We start from the raw sequence: 27863 nt of genomic DNA on the forward strand, positions 1-27863 counted from the left end.
TCTTGGGTGGACAAACACTTACCACTTGACCTCGACACGTCAGATCACTTGCTTACCCAAGAGCATCTACATGAACTTAGGGAGAGGATCTTGGATCTCTTCTTGGACAGGTTCATTGCTTGGATCTACAGACTGGAGTGGGACTTCAGCGCTTTGGACTCTCTTGGAGAGTTGACCCGCAAGATGCGGGAGATCAGGCATCCTGTGACTACATTCGGAGTCACCGGGAGCCCGGCTTGGATGATAGTGCAGTTGCTCTTCTACACTCCTGGTCATTTGGATAGCTACCTTAAGAGTTGTTTGCACTCACCCTCAGTAACCTTATGGCAGACTTACCCCCCGACCTGGGCAGTAGGCCACTCCCAGCTCATTCACATTGATGCGGTTTGGTAGCGTTGTTGGCGCGGATTTTGTTTTGGTTGACACCGGAGGATTGGAGGCAAGATATACAGGCAAGACGGCGCAGACAGATTAGTCTGGCCTTTTCCTCTTCTCAGAGATTATTCACAGCGCATACTGCTCAGTCTGGCTTCCTTATTTCTACAGGATGATTACAGTGTAGACAGCTTGGTCTGACCACACCTCTTCTCAGAGGCCCTTTGTCACAAGACGGGCACCACGTGCCAATGGAAAAGAACAGACTGAACAACTTTAAGCACTTCAATAACAACTGAACTAAAAGAGAGAGACGACACCGGGAGTGGTGAAGTTCCACCCCAGAGAGTATTGGCCGCAAACCTTGGTGCCCCTTTCGGTATTTCTTTATATAACTTGAACTTAGTACAATGCCGATACTCCAACCTCTGCACCTTCGTACTGAAGCATGCTAGAGAATGAGCCCTCTGCACATATTTAAAGGTCCTTAGCCTTGAAAAGTAGTTATATGAAAAACAGCCAAACTTAAAAGCAACTAGTTTCAAAAGCTGGTGCTGAAAATTGCCCATCGTAAATCACGAAAATCTGTACAGGTTGCCACGTCAACAGGTCAACGTAAAATCCCAAAATCTGTACAGGTTGCGACGTCAGCTGTCAGCGCAAAATTCGGAGATCCGTATGTTGCCACGTCATGAGCTTCTACGCTTATAAGCTTGTGTGTGTGTGTGTGTGTGTTTTGGTCGCGCTTTATTTTAACATCTTTAGGTCACTTGGGCCCCATCGGACGGGGTCCCATAAGTTGGTGGGAACTCTTCTTTAAAAATGGGCCACTCGGCAAGACTTTGCAAGTTGGTAAAACTTCTTTTGCTGCTTCTGCTTCTTGACGTAGGGTTTAGGCCCCTCGATTGAGATCTGCAAGTCGGCTCCATTCTTCAGTGGCTTGACACGTCAGCAATTTGTGACACCCTTCACAACGCAGATTGTTGAGTCTGGCTTTCCCCTCATCTTGGATTACCCTACCTACTGATAGGACACCATCCGGTGGTGGTCCGTGCGGTCTCCCGGTGATTGCTGCAGCTTACGGTAGTTTCTACAATGCAGACTCTTTAGTCTGGCGATCCTTGTTTTGAAGGACGTTTACGATGCAGATTGCTATAGCTGGCCTTCCTGCAATTTTACATAGCTTAGCCACCTAGCCACACTGGGTTACAAGTTCATGCATTGACTGGCTTCCGGTAATTCTCATGACGGTTCCTGGGCTTCCCCATTTTCTCTAGACGGTTTGACTACAGACACTATAGATCCTATTGGGCAGGACACTTGCAGGGCTATTGGCATTTCTTTCACGACAAGGAGTTGTTTTCACTCTCAGTTCGGGACCTTCACGCAGTACCTTCACATTGTATCGGCGAAGTACAGCAGTTTGCTACACTGCTCGTGATGGTACTTTAGCATGGAGAGTTCTTTGCGGTCGGGACACCTGAGATTGCTGCTACACGCACGAAGCTCGCTGGAGTATCATCTTTTAGTGGACATTGCAGCAGACATCTTCATCATTCGTCTCACATCTTCGGCTTCATTTGGTTTGTTAAGCATCTGATGCTGAGAGGGGGTGTTAGACTTACACTACTCTGCTGCTTCACTCAGGTCTAGGGCATACATGTACGGCTAGTATGTCTCCGGGTTGGCCACCCATTGCATTGTCCGGATGCCCACTTCTGGGCCGATCTCCCACCTTGTATGGGTACCCATCCTTATTTTTTCATGTTGGGTCGTGGGGATTTTCTCTGCATTGCCCTACCTCCCCTTGGGCACCTATGTAGGGGCTAGGGGGTACCCACTTCTCAGTCACAGATACTGATGCGTTGTATTGTAGGTCTCTTGCTCACGGGGGGCTGATCGCCCCCCTCTTCCACACACCAACGTTTTTGTGTCTCTCTCTCTCTCTCTCTCTCTCTCTCTCTCTCTCTCTCTCTCTTCTTTCCTCTCCTCTTTCATGCTTCCGCACATGCGCTCTCTCACATGAAGCATGTCCACGTGGCACACAGAGCCATGCGCATGTGACAATGGGTTGGAGAATTTTATTTGGATGTGATAACTAGATCTGGAACTTTTGATGCACAAACAACAATATCTAGTCATCTCATCCAAATAAAATTCTCAATGCACTAGAATCACGTTCACTTAGCCCCTTGATGGAAGGATGAGATGGCTACACAGAGATCTAGGTGCATCAAGAGTTCTAGACTAGGTGAGATGACTAGATTGAATGTTTGCACCTTGGTATTCAATATGAACTAAGTTTTGATCCGTAAAATACATACTCTGTGAATGTACTGTCTTATTTGAGATGTTCATTAGCATGTTTGCTTGAAATGTGAGAAAGGGTATGATTCTGATAGTGACAAGATCTAGTAGATCAAGACATCCGTGAAAAGATTAGGACAATCTGCATGTGATTGCTAAATATGTTACAACGATCATGATTTGTATCTGGGACCCTCAACGGAAATCTGATGTAATGGATCAATGCTTGTTATCTTTGTGTGCTGGATGTGTGTGCAGTCTACTGCATGGGAACATAGAGTCAGTGTCTACTAAGCTAGTTTTTGGCCTTTGTGTGCTTTGCAAATGTCACAAGTTTGTGATGTGGCACTACAAGGTTTGGGGTTCGTATGTAAACCTAACCTTACCCAACTTGAAGAGCATGACCGAGGGGCCTAAACCCTAAAAGGACAAAGCATAAAGGCTGACTGCAGATTCTGGGCTGATGCTGATGTGGCATAAATTGTACGGAAGTTCCGCGATTTGTGCTGGCTGAGTGTTGATGTGGCAGGGCTGTATGGATTGTAGATTTGTGCCAAGCTTTTGAGGATAGAGCTTTTGGGGATGTGAAGCTTTTAGACGTGATGCTTTTGGGGCTCAACTTTTAGCATCCCTTGTATTGTTTATAAGAGCCCTTGAGTCCACTCTCTAGCAGAGCATCTGGATGGAGAGTCGTGGAGAGTTGGACCCTCGGGATTTTTACCTCTGTGATTGGAAATAAAAAAAGAAACATTGGAAGGGGCACCAATCTTTGGGGTGAGTGCATCTGGAAGCGGAACTCCGCGGCTTCGTGTCTACTCTCTCTCTCTCTCTCGCGCCCCCCCCCCCCCCCCCCCCTTCAACACACACACACACACACACACACATTCAAGTTCAGTCAATTATTTACAGTTTATGTTCGTCTGCTGCTATTGACTTCTCGCTTGGAGTGTCCAGGCCTATTACAGTCCATAGAGTGGCCATGCCAGCATGCCATATGGTAGCTTGTGATTTGTGGCACCCCATTTTTGGGAACAGCAGGTATAGATGTGGGAGATGCTTGACCAGTTGCTCAAGTGCACACTCTACCCTTAGTTATGCTAGCTTTCTTGGTGGACAAGATTCTCGTACAATTAACACGTCGTAAATTTTTGTGGTACTATGACATGAAGTCAATGGAGGGATTGCATTATTATTTATGATATATGAATGTAGAGCAGCTCAGACATGGTTTCTTGCAAGTTAGAATGAGAGAATCAAAGAGGAGATGCTAGGGATGGAGGCAGACAGAGTGTCATGTGCACATCTAACCCTACGTGCATGTGGACAGGCTATAACTCCTATCTCGAGGGCTTAGAGCAGCCTAGGAAGTGTTCTGGCACCCGTGTGAGCTTGTACGCAGGACGTACATATCCAGGCACTTTAGAGTAGTTACATACGCTCTGATTGCACATGAGCACAACCAATGTCTGCTAGGTGTAGGCATTGGGGAGTGTTCCCTTAAAGCACCATTAGGACAAAGTCTAGGCAATAACTGCGTACAAAGCACCTCTTATTAGTAGTTCATCAACTTACTAAAAAGTGACATATTAGCATCATTTAATAAAGTTGTGGAGGCTCAACCTGACACTGCTCGAGTCAGGCTTTTGCACCTATATAGGAAACGCTAGGGGTCACCCCTCCAGACATCCAATACCCGCGGGCCGCAGTACAAGTACCTACAACACAAGCACCGTCAGGGTTTTTCAGCCATCAGCCCATTGCAAGCTTCATCAGCAAAATCAGCCCAGCGTTTCCAGATTTCAGCCCCAGCCTCATCTTGAGTTTGCAGATCCATGTCAAATCAACTCAGCATTTTTAGTTTCAGCCCTTAGCCTTGCAGATCCAAATCATCTACCGCAAGATCCCATCACCTGAAGAAATGTTGCATATGCTTTTCAGTTTTTTTCAGCTTTCTCAGATCATGTATGCTATCAGTTTAAAGCCATCTTTCAGAGGAAAATTGTTATTTCAGTACTATCTTTTTTCATGGAACAAGAGGTCCTGTATGTTTGGTGTTGGAAGGCTATTTTATTTGTGGGCATGTTGTTTTATCATGTATGTATTCATTACTGATTGAGAAGTTTGGGTCCAGTCTGCATTCGGATTACACTCCCTATTCCTTAAATCTCCCTTACTGTGGGTCTCTCCTCCCTTGTTCTGGCTTGTAACATATGTTTTTTGGTATTTTAAGATTTGGCACTAACAATGAAACTTGAATCTCTGCAGAAATGGGTTTCAAAAACTTGATAAAGTCAAGGATCCCAACAGACAAGGCAAGCAGTTGGAGGAGCTCACTGCAAAAATGCGCGAATGCAAAAGGTTCATCTTTTAGCCCATTATTGACAGCAGTAGATGTTTTTGTTTGGCAAAAGAAAGAAAAAAAGAAAGACCTGCAATAATGTCTACCTTGCTACTGTCAATGACCTTTTTTTTTGATGGGCTACATTCAGTCAATTTTTCTGCAGCATATCTCCTTGAGGTTGGTGTAAGGCTTGTCTCAAGGTGTAGACCTCTCTCTCTCTCTCTCTCTCTCCCCCCCCGCCCCCCCCCCCCAAGTGCCCTACAGTTGTATTTTAGTTGTTTAGTTTTTTTCCCAGACATTTTATCAGATTCTCTTGAGATGTAACTTTTTTGGGTCTCATAGGTCATCTTGGCCTTTTGAAGATGTTTGATATAACATTCATTTCATCCCATCTCTCTCTCTCTCTCTCTCTCTCTACTAATTACTGATCCCTTGTGCCTTTGCATGGACCCTTAATTGGATGACACATGGTATTTGTCACACAAGATCCCTAGATTAAACATCTTGACTTGCTATTGTTATGTGTAGTCACCAACGCAGTACACAATTGACCCATTATATCACCTTCTTGTACTAGGCACCCATTGTATTAGTAAATATCCCACAACAGTACCAGCTAGTAGCACTCCTAGCTTCATTTTTAGAATCTCTTTTTTGTACCCACACATGGTATCAGATTCAGCAGTTTCTATCGGTTTGGTCTCACAGGTCATTTGGCCTTTTGAAGAGTTTAATATATCATTTCATTTCATTTCTCTCTCTCTCTCTCTCTCTCTCTCTCTCTCTCTCTCTCTCTCTCTCTCTCTCTCTCTCTCTCTCTCTCTCTTCAGACTCTACATTGACGAGATCTCCGACTTCATCCTATGGGCGGGAGGGACAAGAGCGCACCTAGCAGGTACCCTAGTCCACATTATACTATATGCTGATGACATTGCAGAGTCACCAGAGGGCCTACAGAGCCATTTGAGAGCTTTGGATGAGTTTTGTACGGATAGGGGACTCACAGTGAACCTTGGAAAAACCAAGGTCATGATCTTCCACACCTCCAGATCAGTCCGACGAGCAACCACATTTACAGCAGCAGCAGGAGGACCAGTAGAGGTGGTCACCACCTCCATCTACCTGGGAGTCACATTCACCAACAGACAGGGACCCTTCTCCATGGCACAAGCCGCCATTGACACTCACCAGAGGATATGCAGCATTGGCCACGCTAGAGCGGAGATGCCATCGGACACACTTTCAGGAGACCCGCACGCAGGGGTGGCTATTCGACACATTAGTCACTCCAACCCTGATGTATGTGGTAACAGTGTGGGCACCCGGATTGACAGATAGCCAGTGGGCATGGATTGCGAGACCACAAATCTATATGATTTCTCGCCTATTTCGAGGCAAGCACATAGTACCACAGGACATCATCAGGGTAGAGCTTGCCACCCCCCCCATGGTAGTGGAGGCACTCTTCCAGACGGTGTAAGGTGCAACGGAATTGAATGTTGATATTGCTCAAGATGAGCGCTCCAAATTGTGCTCAAGGGTTCCTTTTACTTACGAAAGGGAGAGCCTTCCGTTCCTTTTAGAGAGAGAGTGCAATGATCACAAACAAAATGAATACTACTGTGACTGAAGGTGCTGAGAAATGAAATGTAATATTAACGTCTTCAAAAGGCCAAAACGACCTATGATACCAAAAGGTTACATGTGGTGAATCTAATACCAGGTTTCGGTACAAAAAGTACAAAGAATCGAAAAGAAAATAGTGGGTAGGGGTGGAGAGAGAGAGAGAGAGAGAGAGAGAGAGAGAGAGAGAGAGAGAGAGAGAGAGAATACGACACGAGACGGTTCTCAAACCCTCCTCAAGGGCCCCCCTCTCTATGGTGAGAGAGGTCTATGCTATAGATTGCACAAATCTGGTACTTTGGTCTAGATGCAATGGACTTGCCGACGATGACGACGACAATGATCATGACAATGAGGACGGGCTGAAAATTGAAAAACGATAGGGCTGATCTGCTAAATTTCTGAAAACGTTGACTTCCTGCTGAAAACTGACACTGTGTCGGCGAGGATGGCGACGACACGACGACGCGACGACGATGCGCTGAAAACGCACATGCTGAAATCTGCGGACAGCGGGCTGAATCTGAAAACGTTGGCTAATCCGGTTTGGCGAGGATCTGCTGCGGGTTAGGTGAGATCTGTGAAGTTAAGGGGTTAGTCTGCAATGGCTAAGGGCTGAAAACTGAAAATGCTACCTGATCTGTCTGAATCTTGCGACGAAGAATTGCAAACGCTAGATAGATCTGATGGAGAAAGGTTGGGGCTGATTTGCAACTGAAAACGCTAGATGCTCTGGAAGAATCCAAAAACGCTAGCAGTCCTGCTGGCTGAAAACGTTAGGTCTTCTGCTCTCTTGCTGAGGAGAGAACACTGCAAGCCTGAGCTTCTTTTGTCCCTTCTGCTGGGAATGAGTGCCCCCCCTTCTGCTTATATGCCTGTAACAGGCTAGGTGGAGCAGTTTCCCAACAGCCCACGACCCCATAAAATGGTGCAATTAAATAAATAAAAATGCCACAATTTCCTGTAAAATGTTCTGCCCCAAACTGACCGGAATTTGGACATGCTGCTTTGACAATGCATATGCTGGGTGGTATTGGTTGTGCAATCAGAGGATATGCAACTACTCTAAGTGCTTGGACATGCACGGCCTGCGCACAGGCTCACAAAGGTGTGTTCTAAGGTGCCAAAACACTTCCTAGGCTAACCTGAACCCTAGACTTGAGATAGATTGTCCACATGCACATAGGGTTAGATGTGCACGTGATAGACGGTGTGTTTTATACAGAGAGTGAGAGAGCTCCCGGTCGACACTCACACGACGAGCATTTGAGTCAGCTATAGAGATATCAGAGGCTGGATATGACAGTGCATGGTACACATGGATTAGAGTATGGTTCGAAGCACACGGCCTTGACCTTGAGAGTTTACCGCCTTTCCAGTACGGCCCCAACTCCCCTTAGCTTCATCTCTCACACAGTGAGAGTCTGACATGTTTCTGCTGTTTTCTTGCCGAGGCAAAAGCAGATTGATGACCCAAATAACCCGGGAAGTCTGTTCCTTTCTTTTGCTTTTTGTCGTGCTTTTTGGCTTTGTTGGTTGCGTCAAAAAGCTGGGTAATCCATGTATCAACCACCTCTTCTAATTCTTGCTCTGTAAACATCCTTGGAGTAGGTCTCTTGAGTGCCGGTTTGAGGGGTGGTTCTGTGGCCTTACGCCACTGTGAGTGCACTTCGTCGAAGGATATCCGCGTCAAAATTTTTGCAAATTTCGGATCCTTTGCAATGTTTATCATCATCTTTGTCGCATCGTCAACCAATTGTCGATGCTTCATCTCTTCAATCTCCGCCTGAGGAGGCCGAGGCGGGCCATACTCCTCGTGAGAATCTTCTTCGTGATCTCTTCCCGCATCCCCAGATGCAGAGGAAGTCGACTGATCTCTGTTTGAATCCATAAGTGTTGCGAGAAAAGGATCGGATTTCCCGGTAGAAGAGAAATCGGCCGCGGTCTGATACCACTGTACCAAACTTGGACACTCCAAGTCAATATTCTACCGTGGCACAGTAGAGATTCACTTCAAAATAGTTCACAGTTCACAATTGGTTCAACATGGTCCGGCGTAGCATAGTTGACACGTACGGTCACGTACGACGGGTACACGTACGAAGACGTGCGGTACTAATCGAACTAAAAAAAATTAGACGTACGGTGACGTAACGTATGATGCAAAAAAAAAATCATGCGTCTTACACATGATAGATCATATGAGTCATGACATAGACTTAGTACTTACTACTAAATACTTGTAACTTAAGTCTTACAAGTTAGAACATGAAAGATCTGTCCATGGACATTGGAAAAGGCAATGTCCGAAGAAAGAAGAATCATGATCTCCAAAGTGGTCGTGGCCATAGTAGATCCGCTACCCAAGCCTCGTCGCACATAGGTCATGGTTGTTTGAGCCAATGCAGCCATTGGGCTCTTGGTCAAATGCAATCGAGATGCAAAACAATCCCACACCAAAAATCGCCCCCGCAAAAAAAAAAAAAAAAAAAAAAAAGACGAGTCATGTACGAAACGTACGAGTCGTACGGTACGGTACGGAACGTCCCGTACGTTGAACGTGGACAACCCTGCGGTGTAGTTCCGTGCCTAGAGATGTTGGCCCCAAATATTGGCGGCCCTTTCGGTATTTCTTTTTGTATTAAATCTGTGCTCAAAGTACAAGGGAGTGGGAGGGTTTTCACTCTCAGACTCTGCGTCTAGATGCTTTGCACAGTGGGAGCCTTGCCCACTAATTTATAAGTTTACAAGGGGTGCTAAAAACAGAGCCCCAAAAGCTGCCAATTAAAAGCATTCAAAAATAAAGCAAGGTGTCTCACAAGCCTTGCTTGGTAAAATTAAAGCAACTTGTCAAAAAGCCTTCGCGTAGAATTTTGCAGCCCTGGTTTGCGTAGGAAAAAGCATCCGTATACTACCGCAAAACCCGAGGGTCCGTACGGTAGTGCCACGTCAACAAGACATCGTAAATCCTAGAAATCTGCCACACCACTGCCACGTCAACATTTTTGCCGCCTTTATCGGAACTGCGTGTCAGAGGGAGTGTGTGTCTGATGTGTCACCATGCCATGTCACCAGTTTGTGATGGATGAAAACTCCTCCAAACTTGTGGATACTGTGAAAAAGCATTCAAAAATAAAGCAAGGTGTCTCACAAGCCTTGCTTGGTAAAATTAAAGCAACTTGTCAAAAAGCCTTTGCGTAGAATTTTGCAGCCTGGTTTGTGTAGGAAAAAGCATCCGTACACTGTTGCAAAACGTGCCGCAAAACGCGGGGGTCCGTACGGTAGTGCCACGTCAGCAAGACATCGTAAATCTCGGAAATCTGTTGCGTCACTGCCATGTCAGCATTTCTACTGCCTTTATCGGAACTGCTTGCCAAAGAGAGTGTGTCTGATGTGTCACCATGCCATGTCAACAGTTTGTGACAGATAAAAACTCCTCCAAACTTGTGGATACTGTGAATGTAGGTACTATTGCGATGTAAACACCGACCAACCAAGTTACTAGGTAGCCTTAATACTGTCACAAAATACGAGCCTTGATGCTGACTTTGCCTTGCGAGCAAGTACTAACCATTGGATGAAATTGAAAGGTAAGGGTGCTCGGAGGTATGTCCAATGGTTGCTTGTCGACGGAAGCGGATGCACGCTACATGCGAATGCGGTTGTAGAAGAGGGTTAGGGATTCTTTCTCCAACTCCTTCCATATCCGCATACAAGGCAAGCGAATCTTGGTATTCAAGATTTGGATTTTTGTGTATATGATGTTGATCTTCGTTCAAAGACATAGCGATGAAGACGGGAGCATGCCCGATGCGCGATGGAATAAGGTTCGGACTGAGAGTGCCTAATAAGTCCGGGATCGGGACACAAAAATTCTTTGAGAAAAAAACTGAGAGAGGTTTTGCTTGGGTTTTTGGTTCTTCCCTCGAGTTCGCGAAGCGGAAGCACGCACAGAGCTCTGATACCAATGTCAGGTGCAACGGAAGTATTTAGGGATGCTAATGGGTAGAAGGTGCTTGATACTGCTGGAAATGTTGGGTACTAAAGGCTCTTAGTGCTGCGGTGCTGTTGAGGTGCTAATTGGTATCGTTGGAGATGCTTGGTATTGCGACGACGATGACGGTGATGATGCTTGTACGGCGAGGCTATGGTTGACATGCAAAAATGCTAGGGATGCTTGCGGGAATCTGCGAATGCGACAAGGCTATGGACCGATCCCCTATCGCCGGGGACGGCGATGGGCTGAAAAACTGAAAACGCTGAAATGTTAAGGGGCTGAAATCTGAATCTGCGACAAGGCTGCTGAAAACGCTGGTTTGCTGGAGCTAAAACGCTGATTTGATGGTTGCCAAACAGTGCATATGCTGGAATGACTATACTGTGCAAGAGAGGGTATGCAACTATGACCGGCTTGGACATGCACGTCCTGCTAGATGCTCACAAGGGTGCCAGGCTAGGTCCTAAGCTAAGACTGATGCTAGACTTTAGTAGAAGCTTGTCGATGTGGCTCAAGTGCAGTGCGCATGTGACAGTAAGTAGTGCCACATCAGTCTCCCTTCTCCTCTGCTTTCGGGTCAGTTCTGTACGATGCGTGCCACATCACCAATCTGTGACAATCCTCTTGCACCTTCGATAGGGCTTACCCACCAGCTTACAGATGCTATTATTTAGGTGTGGCTATAGCCTTTCCCCACCCGTGTGGAGCAAGGACATGGCAGAATAGCTAGTCGATGATGAGTGTCGAGGGACTAGAGCCAGATCACAAAGAGGATGGCGTTAGGGGACACCACACACCTATAGACACAATTTAGTTTCCAACGCCTCGTGAGGTATATGACCTATTCTTGAGCTAAGATTCTAGAGAGGGATGAAGACTATTATAAGATCAGCGATCACCTACACCCATTACTTCTATTGACACATGGGGACAATATGTGAGTAGTCTATATACAATGCCGGGGCAGTCTCCCCTACCATTGTCACTAGGGTCTTGGCCCTTGATTTCCTCTTTCTTCATTGTTAGTATGATACTTGACGCCATTGATAAACTATGCATAGATAGATAGATCACATGACTAGTTGTTACATAGCATTTAGATCAACCCAAGATTGTCGGTGCACATGCTCAATAGAGCTATATGTGAAGGTTTTCTCGACAATTCGAGCACTAACACTTTTGTGCGGATATTGAAGGCTAGGCTCCCTAGTAACTATTGTAGCATCATGATAGGCCACAGATTGGCAAAGCTTAATGTTTCCATGCTTTGAGCATCATGAGCTCAGTCGTTAGACAAAGAGAGGGGATGTCAGAGCACGTGGACTGGATGGATTCAGTAGACGATTCTGTCACAGAACAGGAAGAGTAACTTGGTGTGGAATCACTCTTACTTAACTCAATGTCTTGAAAGGTAAGCACATAGAAGAAAGTGAGAGAAGAGATAATTCAACACTGTGCTAGTGACCGAGAGATGGGCTGGTCCCCTCCCTTTGACCCTTTGAAATGAACACCAAAAGGACAATTTGTCGACTTTACCTGAACATAGCATTTTTGAACTTTCATAAAATGTATGCATGCATGGCCTTGGCAGGCTCGTGTTCTGTTGCACTATGTTTAACTGTCTATGTTGAGTGTTTTTTTTGCTTTTGGCCACCCATGTAAGTTGTGATACAGGATGTGTGTTGGGAAGGTTTCAAGGTGTCTGGATATTTTTCCTGGTCCAGCACTTTTGTGTTTATTATCTTCATAGTTTGGACGTTACATCTTCAAGCAGCCAAATACCCACATAGAGTTTGATTTTTCAAAGCCTTTTGCTTGTGCTGCCTTGCTTGCTTTAGGCTTGGTTGTGTACCACTCGTTAATGAGCTCCTTTCATGTGCCTCCTCTCTATGCTGCTTTTTAACACGTCATTGGTAGCTGTGCTTAGTATAATTTTTAGGTGTCTCCATACACTGCTGCCATATCCTACTTACATGGTAAGGTATGATAGTATAGTATGGTAGAGGGTCACTGGATGATCAAAAGCAGGGTTTCAAAAAAATTCTTTTTGAAGTGTCCACTCTCTTTGAGCTTTGTCATAGCTTTGGAGCTGTCTGTTTTGTAAATCGATTTTTGCGCCTGCTGACTGGCCCATGTGGTGTCTAGCCTATTGTGGGTAGTGTACTTCTGCGAGTTTCATGTTCTATAGTGTTTTAAATGTTCATTCAAAGAAAACACTTGAGTTCAAGGTACTGTGGTTGGTACTAGAGCAATTTTTCTGATTGTTTTCTGTTTTCAGGTTGAGAGCTCAGCATTTTGAAAGCTCATTGAAAATTTAGCTTCTGGCATGCATGACTTGGGAACTTTTGGTGGGGCCCTATTTTGAATTGACAGTTTTGGATGTGTTCTACTTTCCCTTTATCAGAAACCAAAAATACCACAACCTATGTCACTCATGTTTTCACGTATCTTGTCGATTTTAGTGCACTAACGCAATATATGTACTCCTTTCCCTCACCCACATCAATATCACCTTGATGAGTAGTGGCATGGATTCTTATGGGTTTTGGAGCTCTTGATATCGTCATCGTGTTCTAAATTATGTTTTCAGAGTATCCAATTTTCAAGTTTTTACATGTATATGTGGCTTCACGTTGTGCTATTTCAAGGTCAATTTGAATTGCTGGTTTTTAGCACAAACATTCACATGTTCTGGATGTGTTGCCACACCTTGACCTTAGCACTCACATGTTTGAATCCTTCACAAGGCGTAGGCTAGCTTCACAGGGCGACTGAATCTGAAAAAGGAAAACTCTTCCCGTTATTCACAGTTCTCCTATTTTTTTGTCCACCTTCCATAGGAGAATTTCTCAATTGGTGCTTAGTATGAACTGCCCAAAGCCAGGAAAACTTTGTTGTGTATGTGTGGTTGTGATTCAAGTTGCAAAAGGCATGCTATTTATAAGCAGGTAGGCTTGCTTGTGTTAATATTGTGCAATCAGTGACCGCTCCTTCATGAGAGGAGATTTTTCCTGTAATCTTGCATGCAGCTTGTGTAGGTGTGATGGAGGACAGGGATTTGTTTGGGATTCACAACTAGATTTTAATTGTTGGTTCAGCAGGATAAGGCTGTGTGTAGTTTTTGGTCGTATCTCTTTATGAATATCATTGGTGCTGATTGGCTTTGACATGTGCGTATTAAATAGGCTTATCAAAGATTTTGATCGAGAGATTAAAGAGGAAGAGGCTGAGTATACCCCAGCAATCAACAAGCAGCTCAATGAGAGGAAACAGTCACTTGTATGTGGATGTCTTTTGTAATAAAGGCAAAAGGGCCTTTTATTCTTAGTTACCACTTTTCTGATGTTCAAGCATTGATTAAATCTTTTGCTTTCTCTGCAGATTAAAGAACTTAATTCCTATGTGGCACTGAGAAAAACGTAAGGGAAGATATGAATTAATTTTTTGGGATGTTAAGATTGTTTCTAAGAGTTTTGTGGGTATTCATCAGGTATACAAGTGCCTTAGGGAAGAAGGAACTGTTGGATGGAGGGGGTGGAGAGCCCTTGGTTGATGACAATGTCAGAATGGCCTCAAGTACAATCTTTCTCTATCCTGCATGGTTGCTAAGTTGCATCTTAAATCAACTAGTAGGGAACTTGCACAACATGCACAGAGTGCTTGGGTTTTGGGGGATGTATATTTAAAGTTTTGACCGTGTTATCTGTTGCTTTCTTTCAGATCTTTCTAACAGTTGGAACATGTAGACAGAATTTTATGGGCTGTATAAATCAGCTTGAGCCTGTTTTAAAGGGTTACAGTAGAAGAATTTTTTTGGTCTAGCAATATACAAATTTTGATCCTGCAGTTTTTTTTTTTTGGGGGGGGGAGAGGGGGGTTTTGTACGGTTTTAACTTGAATATTACACACTTCAATCCTTTCTTTTATTAATGTAGAATATGTACTTTTGTTTTTTGGTAATTTCTGCAGCAATGACAAATCAGGAACTTATTGATGGTGGTAATAAAACCATGGATGAAACTGACCAGGCAATTGAAAGATCTAAGAAGGTTGGACGTTTGTTGAGCTAATGCATACTACACCTGCTCTTCTTTTTGCTTACTCGAGTGTTTGTTGGCATTCCAGGTTGTAGAGGATACTGTCAACATTGGTGCACAGACGGCACAGACCTTGAAGGCTCAGGTAAAGGACTAGGAGTATGAGCTCTGAGGCTGCATTGAACCAATTCTTTTTGTGCAACTTACCCTACCTGTGTGTTTCTGATCACTTGAGTATTTGCTTTGTTATTCAGTAAAATGTTGATTTTTCTTGTTTGCATTTACTGATCACTGGAGTTTTCTCTTTGTTTTTCAGTATTCATCACTAAGTTTTGAGGCAAATAGAGGCCAGATTTATGAATATGATGTGTCCCTTTGCTTTTTCCTCATAAGTATAAAAGCAGTCTTCCTAAAGAAGCCATAGGACTAAGATATCAAAACCGTTTCATTGGCTTACTAATACAATGGCCTTGGGTGCCAGCAACCTCAGCCATGGCACCCCTTCTACTCTGTATATAGTCTGCCACCTCGTCTGTGTGTAGCCCAAAGAGAGTGGGTGTTAAGGGGACAGCCTCGCTTAACACCAAGGGTGTTAGGACTGCAATCTGACAGGTCTCCGGGGCAGCTTTCTCTGCCAGTGGCTCTCATACTAGCATATGTCCCCCGTATCATCTATGACGGAACCCTGAGGATAGAAGTTGCTGTATTAATCACCCTCAAGAGACCTTGTAACACCTTGTGGAAAACCACAAAGCAGCAGTAAAGGCACCTCTCAGCCTGCTCCTAGGAGATTCGATCGTTAACATGTGATCCATAGTAGAGAATTTGTGTTCTAAAGCCTGCCTGTCCCTGTGCTTTCAGACCCTTGCATTCTGCATCAGAGTTCAAATCAGAATCCAACACCTGCCGCTTGAATTGGATGAGTTTTCAGATGAGAAAACTCTCCTACTCGCAGTTCTTCACGACAGAAACCTGCGTACCTGTGGGGGATTAGCAATTAGCTAATCATGTTCCTGTCCAGAAGGCTCTTGCCTTGGCAAATGGGCATAAAACCCACGCAGTCGTACATGACCAATTGAGAAGCCCATCTACCGGGGAATCTCGATCTGAATGTGTAGCGTGTGAGAGAAATTGTCGCACTACTTAAGACGGCGAGAAGGCAAGGTTTCCATTAAAGCTTCAAACTTGAAAATCCACTCACGGAATGACAAAATTAGCCCTCTCTCTCTCTCTCTCTCTCTCTCTCTCGGGTTCGTGCAGCAGTCAGCAGCCTGTTTTTAGGGTTTGCGCAGCAGATAGAGGCCTGTTTTAGGGTTCGTGCAGCAGTCACAGGCTGTTTTTAGGGTTCGTGCAGCAGACAGAGGCCTGTTTTTAGGGTTCGTGCAACAGATAGACAGGCCTGTTTTAGGGTTCGCGCAGCAGTCAGCAGGCTGTTTTTCTCTCTGTCTCTCTCTCTCTCTCTCTACAGAGATGGCCGGGTTGTGATTGTAGAGCGGCACTCCACTTGACGGTGCGAGACCCATGGGACCACACTCAAAGTTGCCACGTGGAATTGTAATGGATCTATGCGACTTGATGTGGGCGCTTTTGAGGATAGTTTCAGGGGAAGAGACATCGTCTTCTACTCTAAGACACAGCAGGCCCCTGGGCAGTCTATGCCTCACATTAGTAGATATAGATGGGAGATTGCCTATAGACAGGAGACACGATTAGAGCACAAAGGGCGGGGATTAGGAGGAGTGGCAGTGTTATTCAGGGAGGAGTTGCAGCCATTGATACATATAGCCCGCAGAGATGAGCAAGCTAGGTACATGTGGGTGAGACTGAGAGCAGAGACAGACAGATATCTTTACATTGCTATTTGCTACTTTCCCCCGAGCACGTCAGTGTATGCACCACCCAGAGGACAGTCCCCTTTCTCTATTTTGGATGATGACATATGGAAGTTCTCTGGAGATGGTGACATCATCATTCTAGGGGATTTCAATGCTAGGACTGCCCATCATCAGATAGTATTTTATGATACTTCAGAGGAGATGCTGAGAGAGCTGGATGCCGCAGAGACAAGCCTATCCAGACTATCACAAGATGGAGAACACACTGAGTATGGACGACACTTGATAGACATGGGGACTGCATATGGATTGGCCATCTTGAATGGCCTACAGAGATTTCCTGCTTCAGGGAGTTTTATATGCTTTCCACACAGACATGGAGCTAGCACAGTGGATTATGTCATGGCACAGCCGAGCCTCATCTCTAGTATCCAGGATCTCAAGGTTGGACCCAGACCTGTTGGTGTGGCAGTGGATCATGCTCTTGTGTCAATGACCATCTCTTTTCAGCTTAGTGTAGCACACAGGCTACGGACAACAGCCCCTACTCGCTACACCTTCACGCGGGAGATAGACTCTGTATACATAGATGGGATCTACAGACGCCTATGCACAGAGGAGCCAGGGCGACCTCTGGAGGAGCTTACTACTATATTGACACAGACACTACATGATGCAGCAGCAGAGGCATACCCACATACCTAGCTTGAGCAGAGACGCCGTTCGAGGAGCATGCCCCAGAATAGTTGGTATGATGAGGAATGTCGGGACACTAGAGCTAGACTTCAGAGGGAGGTGCTTTTGGGGGACATCACTCACAGACAGTCACAGATTGACTTCCGACGCCTAGTGCGGTGGAAGAAGAGGGCATTTTTGGCTCGGCTAGAGCAGGATCTATATCAGCTATTCTTGAGTCAGGACTCACGTGAGGCATGGCGGCTCTTTCAGGAGCACTCTCCCCCCCCCCCCCCGCCATCACTTCTACAGAGGACTGGGGCCAGTACTCATCATCTTTGTACACAGTTCTTGAGCAGCCCCCCCTTCTTGACCCTCTCGATCCATGCCCACACACATGTGCTTTTTTCACCGCGGAGATGGTGAGGAAGGCCATTGACAGGATGAGGACTGGGAGAGCATACGATCATGATGGTTTAGTGGCTGAGCATTTCACGCATGCCAGAGATCTACTAGCAGTGATGTTTAACCGTGCCATGTGTGAGGGCTTGCCTGATACTTGGAGCCTATCTACTATTGTACCTATCTTCAAGTCGGGAGACGCTATGGAGCCTGGAAATTATCGCACTATCATGATTGGATACACATTGGCACGGTTGTACGCATCTATTCTTGAGCAACAGCTGAGTAGATGGGCAGAGAGGGAGGGGATACGCGCAGCCGGGTAGGCAGGGTTCAGGAGGGGTTTTTCTACTCTTGACATATCTTGACACTCAGAGCCATCATTGAGGAGGGTAGATCGCGTGGAGACGGATCTATTGTAGCTTTGTGGATTTCCGCAAAGCATTTGACACAGTGCCTAGAGCTAGATTGATGCCCAGATTACAACAGATGGGAGTACCCAAAGAGCTCATTTGGGGGGTCATGGCATTATACAGGTCAGTAGTGGGGCAGGTACGCACCTCAGAGGGTCTATCCACACCGATTCACTCCACTATTGGGGTGAAGCAGGGCTGCCCGCTCTCTCCTACTCTGTTTGGTATGTATGTGGATGAGGTTTCTGACTACATTAAGAGAGAGGTGATAGAGGTGCACAACTGGCAGGGACATGGATTCCATTATTGTTATATGCTGATGATATTGTGTTGATCTCCGACTCTCCGGAGGGGATGCAACGTCACTTGGATGCTTTGAATAGGTTTGCCCAGGAAAGTGGTTTGTCCGTCAACCTTGGTAAAACCAAGGTCATGGTATTTAATACCACCCCACAGTGGATCAGGAGGTCAGCCCCAGCATTCACATACGGCCAGGAGACTGTGGAGTATACAGATGCGTACACTTACCTCGGAGTGGTTTTTAGTGGGCTAGCATTCTCATTGAGGAGGGCAGCAGAGACTAGACTGACCAGAGCCCATGCAGCATTGGGTAGATTGGAAAGGATGTGTTCACAGGTTTAGTTTCAGGAGCCTCGGACGAAGCTATGGCTCTTTAACACTTTGGTGGCTTCTGCATTGCTCTATGGAGCTGAGATTTGGGGACCTTCATTGGATCATCACGGGAGGACAGGCCGCAGTGATGGATGGGGGGACATGGAGAAGCCTCTGGTCTCTATGATCTCGCGGCTCATTAGAGCCAAGGCCTCAGTACCACGTGCTATTGTTCGAGCAGAGCTAGCGGCCCCCCCACTAGTGGTTGAGGCGCTCACAAGATCTGTCTCCTTCATACACCGCATGTGGGAACTTCCCAGAGACAGATATTCCCGCCTTGCACTTGAGTCCTCTCGACAGTTAGCCATGCAGGGAGATACAACATGCTGGTATGGGGAGATGACATCATGGTTTCAGGCGCATGGGTTCAGCATAGACAGATTGCCTCCCTTCCAGTACTCACTGGATGCACCCTCTCTGACTCTTACACAGTCCGAGATCACCAAGCTCATCCGCCAGGACTTGACTCAGCTAGACACCAGGAGGACATGGATACAGCCAGCACAGGAGCTGGGCACGAAGATGGCTTTCTACAGAGAGCATCTCCTCCAGCTTACGGTTGATGGTTTTGTGACGAGGCCCAGATACATGGACACCCACTTGTCTCATGGGGTGCGATGTGCTATCGGCCAGATACGCACATCTTCACACCGGCTGCGGATCGAGATTGGGAGATACAGCGGAGTACCAGCAGAGGCCAGGACATGCCCCCTGTGTGACATCGAGCCTGAGACAGAGTTGCACTACACATGCCACTGCCCCGTGTACTACGAGATACGAGGCCGCTTCCATTGCTTGTTCAGAGAGGGCTTTGGACCATTCTCCAGAGTCATGCAGTACGAGGATAAGAGATGCTTGGGTTTGTTTTTGCTTGAGCTACGCAGACACAGAGAGAGCCTGATGAGAGGAGAGGCTAGCCAGTCTCAGAGACAGATTTCTTTAGAGCTGCCACTGGACACCCGGAGGAGTTACTACCACAGCAGAGCTCGTCATCTCACACCAGAGGCACACTGATCGATCGAGTGACTGAGCTGGGGAGATCTAGACGCCCACGATTGGGGAGGCCTACACAGCATCGACGGAGGCTGCATCAGAGGATTCGGATCACTTTGGCTCGACATGCACGACGCCCGGTCAAACTATTGACCATGGAGGAGATTGATGAGATCCGCCAGTGACCGATGCTGGATCTCTTGTGATCTAGCTATCCCAGCTAGCTGCTTAGTTCACACCTAGTAGTTTAGGATTCCATAGTATTTTATTGTGACATTTGTCATTTCATTTTTGTCATCTTGTTACTCTGACTTTGTATCAGATCCACCACATTGTAACTTTCTGGTCTCATAGGTCACTTTGGCCTTTTGAAGACGTTAATATAACTTTTCATTTCATTTCATTTCTCTCTCCCTAGAGCCTATGCAGCATTGGGGAGACTTGAGAGGATATGTTCGCAGGTTCAGTTCCAAGAACCTCGGACAAAGCTTTGGCTTTTTGACACTTTGGTCACTTCGGCCATGCTGTACGGAGTGGAGATATGGGGCCCCCTCAGTTGATCATCATAACAGAGCTGGCAGTACTGATGGATGGAGATGTATGGAGAAGCCCTTGGTGTCTATGATTTCTCGGATGATTAGGGCCAAGGCCTCAGTAACACATGACATTATTAGGGCGGAGCTCGCTGCTCCTCCATTGGTATGGAGGCACTCACTCGATCAGTTTCATTTATGCATAGCATTTGGGCTCTCCCTGGAGACAGATATGTTCGATTAGCACTAGAGTCTTCGCGGCAGCTGGCATTGCAGGGAGATAGATCATGTTGGTATGCAGAGATGGCATCTTGGTTTCAGTTACATGGCTTTAGTATGGATCGGCTACGGCCATTTCGGTACTCTTTGGATGCACCCTCCATCTCCCTCACTAGGGAAGAGATTACCAGGCTCACCAGACAGGACTTGATTCAGTTGGATACGAAGAGGACATGGATACAACCTATGCATGAGCTAGGTACGAAGATGAATTTCTATAGAGAGCATCTTCTCCAACTCACGGAGGATGATTTTGTAATCAGACCAGGATACATGGACACTCATCTATCCCACGGGATACGATGTGCTATTGGTCTGAAACGCACATCCTCACATCAGCTAGAGATCGAGACAGGCAGATTTAGAGGAGTACCCGTTGAGTCCAGGCTTTGTGAGGTGTGCCAGATAGAGCCAGAGACAGAGCTACATTACATATGTCACTGCCCAGTATACCATGAGATACGAGGCCGCTTTCACTGTCCATTTAGAGAGGGTTTTGGGCCACTTTCTAGAGTCATGAGTTACCAGGATCAGAGATGCCTCGGATTATACTTACTGGAGATTCGCAAACACAGAGAGGACCTCTTGAAGAGGGGCACAATGAGAGAGATCCAGCAACAGCGGAAGATTACAGATTTCTTTCAGTCACAGACAGAGGAGTCCGAGCAGCCCCAGTAGCATAACAACACCAGAGGCACCAGAGGCATATTGCTTGATCGGGCGATAGAGTTGGGGCGGTCACGTCGCCCACGGATGAGGGGGCCCTCTCGACATCGACGCAGATTGCGACAGAGGATCCATACCATACTGGCGCGACATAGGAGCCGTCCCGATAGAGTTGCCTACCTTGGAGGACATTGAATCTCTATAGCCTTTTGGATATTGATGTATATGTATATGTATATGATGCCTCGACTGTCAGAGAGCTCCATTGTATCAGCTCACCCCTCCCCCTTTCTGTATTCCCTTTGTATCAGCTTTCACCCCACCCCTACCCACTATTTTCTTTTCAGTTCTATGTACTTTTGGTACCCAGACCTGGTATTAGATTCACCACATGTAACCTTTTGGTCTCATAGGTCATTTTGGCCTTTTGAAGACGTTAATATTACATTTCATTTCATTTCATTTCTCTCTCTCTCTCTCTCTCTCTCTCTCTCTCTCTCTCTCTCTCTCTCTCTCTCATGGCGAACTGCTGCTGATGGTGAACTGCACAAACTGCTGCTGATAGCGTAGCAAGCTGCTCTCCAGCAGGTCACGAGCAGCAGATTGAGCAGGCATCCTTTGCAGTTTCGGCACCTTCAGCACCTGCAGCAACTGACGTGCCTACCCGCAACAACAACACACACCCAGTTGCAGCTGCAGCCTTGCACGGCAATTTGCAACAGGGCAGCACGCAGGCAGATCAATGAGACAACAATAAAAGGGCGACGAAACGCTACGGACGTCAAATTTGCAGCAAGGTTTTTTCAGATTTTTGGTTGACGGCCAGAAATTAAGCAGGGTCAGAAGTAGAGACAGACTGCAAAATCTGGGAAATGTATGTGGATAAATGTGGAATAGACATGTATGCATAGTGTGGAGACACCTGTCTACATAAGGTGAATTTCGTTCTCTCTCTCTCTCTCTCTCTCTCTCTCTCTCTCTCACCTCATGGCATCCCCGACAGGGAAGAAAGCCACATTTATGGCCCACAACAAGCGGTTAGCAATCATGGAGAAGGAGATGGAGTACAGGGTGGAGATGGAAGAGTGGAAGAAAGAGAAGGCGATCTTCCTTCAATGGAAAATCAGCGAGGACAAGCTTCGGACTGACGAGAAAATGGAGCTTTGGACCGAAATTGAAGAACTCAAGGAGCAGATTTCAGCCCTTAAGAAAGAGCTAGCCGAAGCAAGAGCCAATGGTGGACTTGAAGAGGGAGAAATCCAACCCTCAATGATGGAAGGACTTAAGGTAATCAAAGAACAAATGCAAGCCATCAAGGAAGAGGAGCAGCAGCAAGAAGCTAAAACATCTTCATGGGTAGAGTTGATCACCAAAGCCCAAAAGACAGTGGATGAGGCGGAGAAGTGGATTGCAGTCGCCAAGAAGGGCAAAGGGAAAGAGGTATCAACCCCCACTCCCACTATCATCAACATGACACTTCAAGAGGAACAACGAAGGCGTACAAGGGCTTTACATGTGAGAGTCACCGGCCTTAAAGATAGGGATCAAGTCGACGAAGAAGTGAAGGAGCTCATGGTACTAATGGGGATATATAAAGCGACACATGCAAGAGCATGGAGAGTTGGCAAGGAAAGTGGAGGCATGGGGGATACATCGAAAGAGAGGGCTCTCATTTTGCGCTTCCCCTCTATTGAGGCAAAGAAGGAGTTCTTGAAAAAGAGGCCCACCCTCAGAAGACTCGGGTCTATCTTGGCGACGACCTCACCCTTTGACAGCTTGCCCATATGCAAGAAGTCATGCCAGAGATTAGGGCAGCAAGAGACAAGGGGAAGATAGCCTTTGACAAAGATGGTCGGGTGGTGATTGTAGAGCGATACTCTACATGACGATGTGAGACCTATGGGACCACACTGAAGATGGCTACTTGGAATTGTAATGGGTCTATGAGGTTGGATGTTGGTGCCTTTGAGGACAGTTTCAGAGACAAGGACATTGTATTCCTCTAAGAGACTCACCAGGCCCTTGGACAACTCATGCCACATGTGGCGGGGTACAGATGGGAGAGAGCCCAAGACGATCACGAGATCTGAGCACGGGAGTAGAGGTTCAGGAGAAGTAGCAGTGCTATTTAGAGAGGAGTTACAGTCACTAATACATATGTACAGAGAGATGATCATGCTAGATACATGTGGGTGAGGTTGAGAGCTGACACAGGTCAATTTCTATACATTGCCATATGTTACTCCTCCTCCTCCCCCCCCCCCCCCCCCCCCCCCCCCCCCCCCCCAGTACGTCAGTATATGCTGCATCCAGAGGGCAGTCACCCTTCTCTATACTAGACGATGCTATATTGGAGTTTTCTAGGGATGGTGATATCATCCTTCTAGGAGACTTCAATGCCCGAACGAGCAACTCTCAAACAGTCTTCTATGACACTTCAGATGAGATGCTTAGAGAGCTGGATGTGGGTGAGTTGGGGTTTGACAGATGCTCACATGACAGAGAGCAGACAGAGTATGGGAGATACCTCAGAGAGATGACGACTACGCATGGGTTACCCATACTTAATGGCTTACAACGATCTTCTGGAGCAATAGGTTTCACATGCTTTCCACACAGACATGGGGCCAGTACAATAGACTATGTTATGACACAGCCGAACTTTATTCCTTCTATTCAGGATTTCACAGTGGGAGCCGGACCGGTGGGCGTAGCAGTGGGTCATGCTCTCCTGACATTGTCCGTCTCATTTCAGTATAGTACAACACAGACATCAAGAAGCAGGTCACATACCCGTTATACATTTACACTAGAGACTGACTCGCACAGTTGGCCCGTGCCTCTCAGTGGAGGAGTGCACGACTTTACTGATTGAGACATTGCATGGTGCAACATCAGAGGCATACCCACACACTCAGCCGGATTGGAGGTGACATTCTGGGAGCATGCCCTAGAACAGTTGGTATGATGAGGAGTGCAGAGAGATGAGAGCCCAGCTTCAGAGGGATCTTCTTTTAGGAGTCATCTCTTACAGACAGTCTCGGATTGTTTTTCGACGCCTTGTGCGACGGAAGAAACGAGCTTACTTGGCCCAGATGGAGCGAGACTTGTATCAGTTGTTCTTGAGTAGAGACTCGGGAGAGGCATGGCGACTCTTTCATGAGCACTCCCCTCCCCCAGTGATTACTTCTCCTTATGTGTGGGGCCAGTATGCGACATCGTTATATATGGTTCCTGGATAGGACCCCCTTCTAGATCTTAAAGAACCATGTCCACCTACGAGCACCTTCTTTATCATTGAGATGGTAAAGAGAGCCATTGACAGGTTGAGGATTGGGAGGACATATGATCATGATGGTCTAGTAACATAGCACTTTATACATGCTAGGGATATGTTGGCTGAGGTTCTTGCAGTATTGTTCAATCGGGTCATGTGTGAGGGATTACGTGAGACTTGGAGGTTGTCTACTATTGTGCCTATCTTCAAGGCAGGTGATCCTACAGAGCGAGGAAATTACCGCACTATTATGCTTGGACACACATTGGCACGGTCGTATGCATCTATTCTTGAGCAGCAGTTGAGTAATTGGACAGAGGGTGATGGTGTACGGGCAAAGGGTCAGGCTGGTTTCAGGAGGGGTTTCTCCACTATCTTATTTTGACACTAGAGCCATCATTGAGGAGGGTAGGTTACATGGGAGACGGATTTATTGTAGCTTTGTGGATTTCCGTAAACCATTTGACATGGTATCGAGAGCTCGATTGATGCGCAGACGGTAGGAGATGGGGGGTGCCCATAGTGTTGATTTGGGGGATTATGGCTTTATACAGAACAGTGATGGGACATGTACGCACCCCAGAGGGGATATCTGACCTAGTTCACCCCACTATTGGGGTGAAACAGGGTTGCCCATTGTCTCCTACTCTATTTGGTATGTATGTTGATGAGGTGTCTGAATACATTGACAGAGAGAGTGATGGAGGTGCTCAGCTGGCAAGGACGTGGATCCCATTGTTGTTATATGCTGATGATATTGTGTTGATCTCTGACTCACCTGAGGGTATGCAACAACATTTGGATGCATTACAAAATTTTGCAGAGGATAGTGGATTGTCTGTCAACCTTGGTAGAACTAAGGTTATGGTGTTTAACACCACACCACAGTGGATCAGGAGATCAACACCTACTTTCACATATGTTCATGATACTGTGGAGTATACAGATGCATACACGTACCTTGGGGTAGTCTTCAGCAGGCCGAGGTTCTCTTTGGTGAGAGAAGCAGAGACTAGATGGACTAGAGCTTATGCGGCCTTGGGAGGCTTGGAGAGGATGTGTTCGCAGGTTTAGTTCTAGGAACCTCGGACAAAGCTATGGCTCTTTGATACTTTAGTAGCCTCAGCTATGATGTATGGGGTTCAGGTATGGGGACCTTCTGTAGGCCAGGATGGTTGGAGACGTATGGAGAGGCCCTTGGTACCTATGATCTCTCGACTAATTAGAGCCAAGGCCTCCGTACCTCTTGCTATCATTCGAGCAGAGCTAGCTGCCCCCCCCTCCCCCCCCCCCCCCCCCCCCCCTCCCCTCCTACGGAGATTGAGGCGCTTACCAGACCAGTCTCCTTTGTGCTCAGCCTATGGGATACTACTAGAGATAAATATGCTAGACTGGCCCTTGAGTCTTCTAGACAGTTAGCACTACAAGGGGACAATTCATGCTGGTACGCACAGATGACATCATGGTTTCAAACGCATGGCTTCACCATGGACAGGATGCCCCCTTTCCAGTATTCTCTTCGGGCACTCTCTTTGTCTCTTACACGGGTGGAGATTACTAGACTCATTCGTCAGGACGTGATCCAGCTGGACACCATATAGACCTGCCTCAGGAGTTGGGCACGAAGATGGATTTCTATAGAGAGCATCTTCTCCACCTCACAGGAGATGGGTTTGTGATTCAACCCAGCTACATGGATACACATATGTCCCATGGTTTGCGTTGTGCCATTGGTCAGATACGCACATCCTCACATCAGCTCGAGATTGAGACTGGTAGATTCAGATGGATACCAACAGACGGCATGTTATGCCGCTAATGCCAGATAGAGCGAGAGATTGAGTTACATTACATATGTCATTGCACAATGTACTATGAGATATGGGGCCGTTTCCAGTGCCTATTCAGAGAGGGTTTCGGTCCTTTATCTAGGGTCATGAGTTATGAGGATCAGAAATGTCTTGGACTATATCTACTTGAGTGACACAGACATAGAGACACTTTACTGGGGAGAGCTAGAGAGAGACAATCCCAGAGACAGATTACTGATTTCTTTTCACTAGATATGGGACAGCCAAAGGAGCAGCGACCACTGCAGAGCTTGGCCCAGACTCACTCGATCACTACTGGCACTCTTATTGACCGAGCATTGGAGCTACGGAGATCTAGATGACCACGACTGAGGAGAGGAGCAACACAGCATAGACGGAGACTACATCAAAGGATTCGAGCTATACTCTCTCGACACTCAGAATGTAGATGAGGATGGATCCTCATCATTTCTCCACCCCCCATTCTGTCATTGTTTCACATTCACATAGTTCCAGCTTGTAGCAGTAGTATTTTGTTCTAGTTTCTTTTGTACCCAGACATCGTATCAAATTTACTATTTGGTAACAAATTGGTCTTAGGTCATTATGGCCTTTTGAAGACGTTAATATCACATTTCATTTCATTTCATTTTATCTCTCTCTCTCTTTCTCTCTCAGGCGTAAGCTACATCAAACCGTTGTATGAAGGTCAAAGCTTGCAATTGGCCTTGTGTTCCATTGAAAGTTTCAAACTTCATTGCTTGCCCATTTTGCTTGTAATCCTTTGGTTGACAGAAGGAGTCAAATTGTCATAAACAAGTGCTTTTAAAAGTGGTGCTCTAGAATTGATCATTCCACACTAAGCATCACGTGTTTTATATCTCGTATCCACATTGTGAGCATGTGGCTATGAAAAACTAGCCAAAGCAAAGTGTGTCCCAGGCATTCAAAAATTGCCATAGGCACCCTGAAAACTTCGTTGAACACCTTTGTTCCCATACATAGGGTTAATCGTGCTTGGTTGCATTGCCCCAAACACATTTCTTGGCATATAACCTTGCAAACCATAGCCTGCAACACTAAACCATTTCCAAAATAACCAAAATATAAAGTAGGTGGCAGAATGGTTTGACGCATAACCCGCTCATTACTCCCTTGACCATTCACAAACAGTTCCTGTACAGGTGAAATAGATTGCTTTGGACTTATAGACACCGCCTGTTATTCAATCACATGGGTTTTGCCTCATCCATCCCACCATCATACTTACTTAAAAGTCAACTTTTCAATCATTGGATTGTTGGAGTCGTCGTGTCTATCTAGTCTATGAGATGACTAACTGGACTCCTTGAGTGGATCACTCTTGGAGGAGAGCACGTGCAAGACCAAGTCTTGCATGCATTGGTCTCGCATAACCTCATGCCCTTGCTCCATTACTGCCCTCTTCTCTTCTGTCGCTCGTAGAGCTTTGCGTGCCTGCTCACGCTCTAGCTCCATAGCCACCCTCCTTTCTGTAGCAGCTACACGTTGAGCTTGGGGTTCCCTTTCCACGGCGGCCCGTTGAGCTTCTTGTTGTAGCATCATCTTCATCATGGAATTTACCAGAATTACGTGCAATCCGTGGCGT

The 27863-nt window shown here is 46.4% G+C and overlaps 1 protein-coding gene across 1 annotated transcript in view; it reads left to right on the plus strand.

Moving 5' to 3' along the window:
- LOC147422817 (putative plant SNARE 12) overlaps positions 1-27863 on the plus strand; it is a 55936-nt gene that overhangs the window by 10274 nt on the left and 17799 nt on the right. Inside the window, exons 2-7 of the mRNA XM_086502508.1 lie at positions 4948-5040; positions 13829-13922; positions 14025-14062; positions 14134-14219; positions 14613-14692; positions 14769-14825. Coding sequence (XP_086358634.1) covers positions 4948-5040; positions 13829-13922; positions 14025-14062; positions 14134-14219; positions 14613-14692; positions 14769-14825 — 448 coding nt within the window. The remainder of the gene's footprint in view (positions 1-4947; positions 5041-13828; positions 13923-14024; positions 14063-14133; positions 14220-14612; positions 14693-14768; positions 14826-27863) is intronic.

Source organism: Adiantum capillus-veneris, chromosome 27 (genome assembly GCF_014529385.1).
Source record: "Adiantum capillus-veneris isolate H3 chromosome 27, ASM1452938v2, whole genome shotgun sequence".
Classification (NCBI taxonomy): Eukaryota; Viridiplantae; Streptophyta; class Polypodiopsida; order Polypodiales; family Pteridaceae; genus Adiantum; species Adiantum capillus-veneris.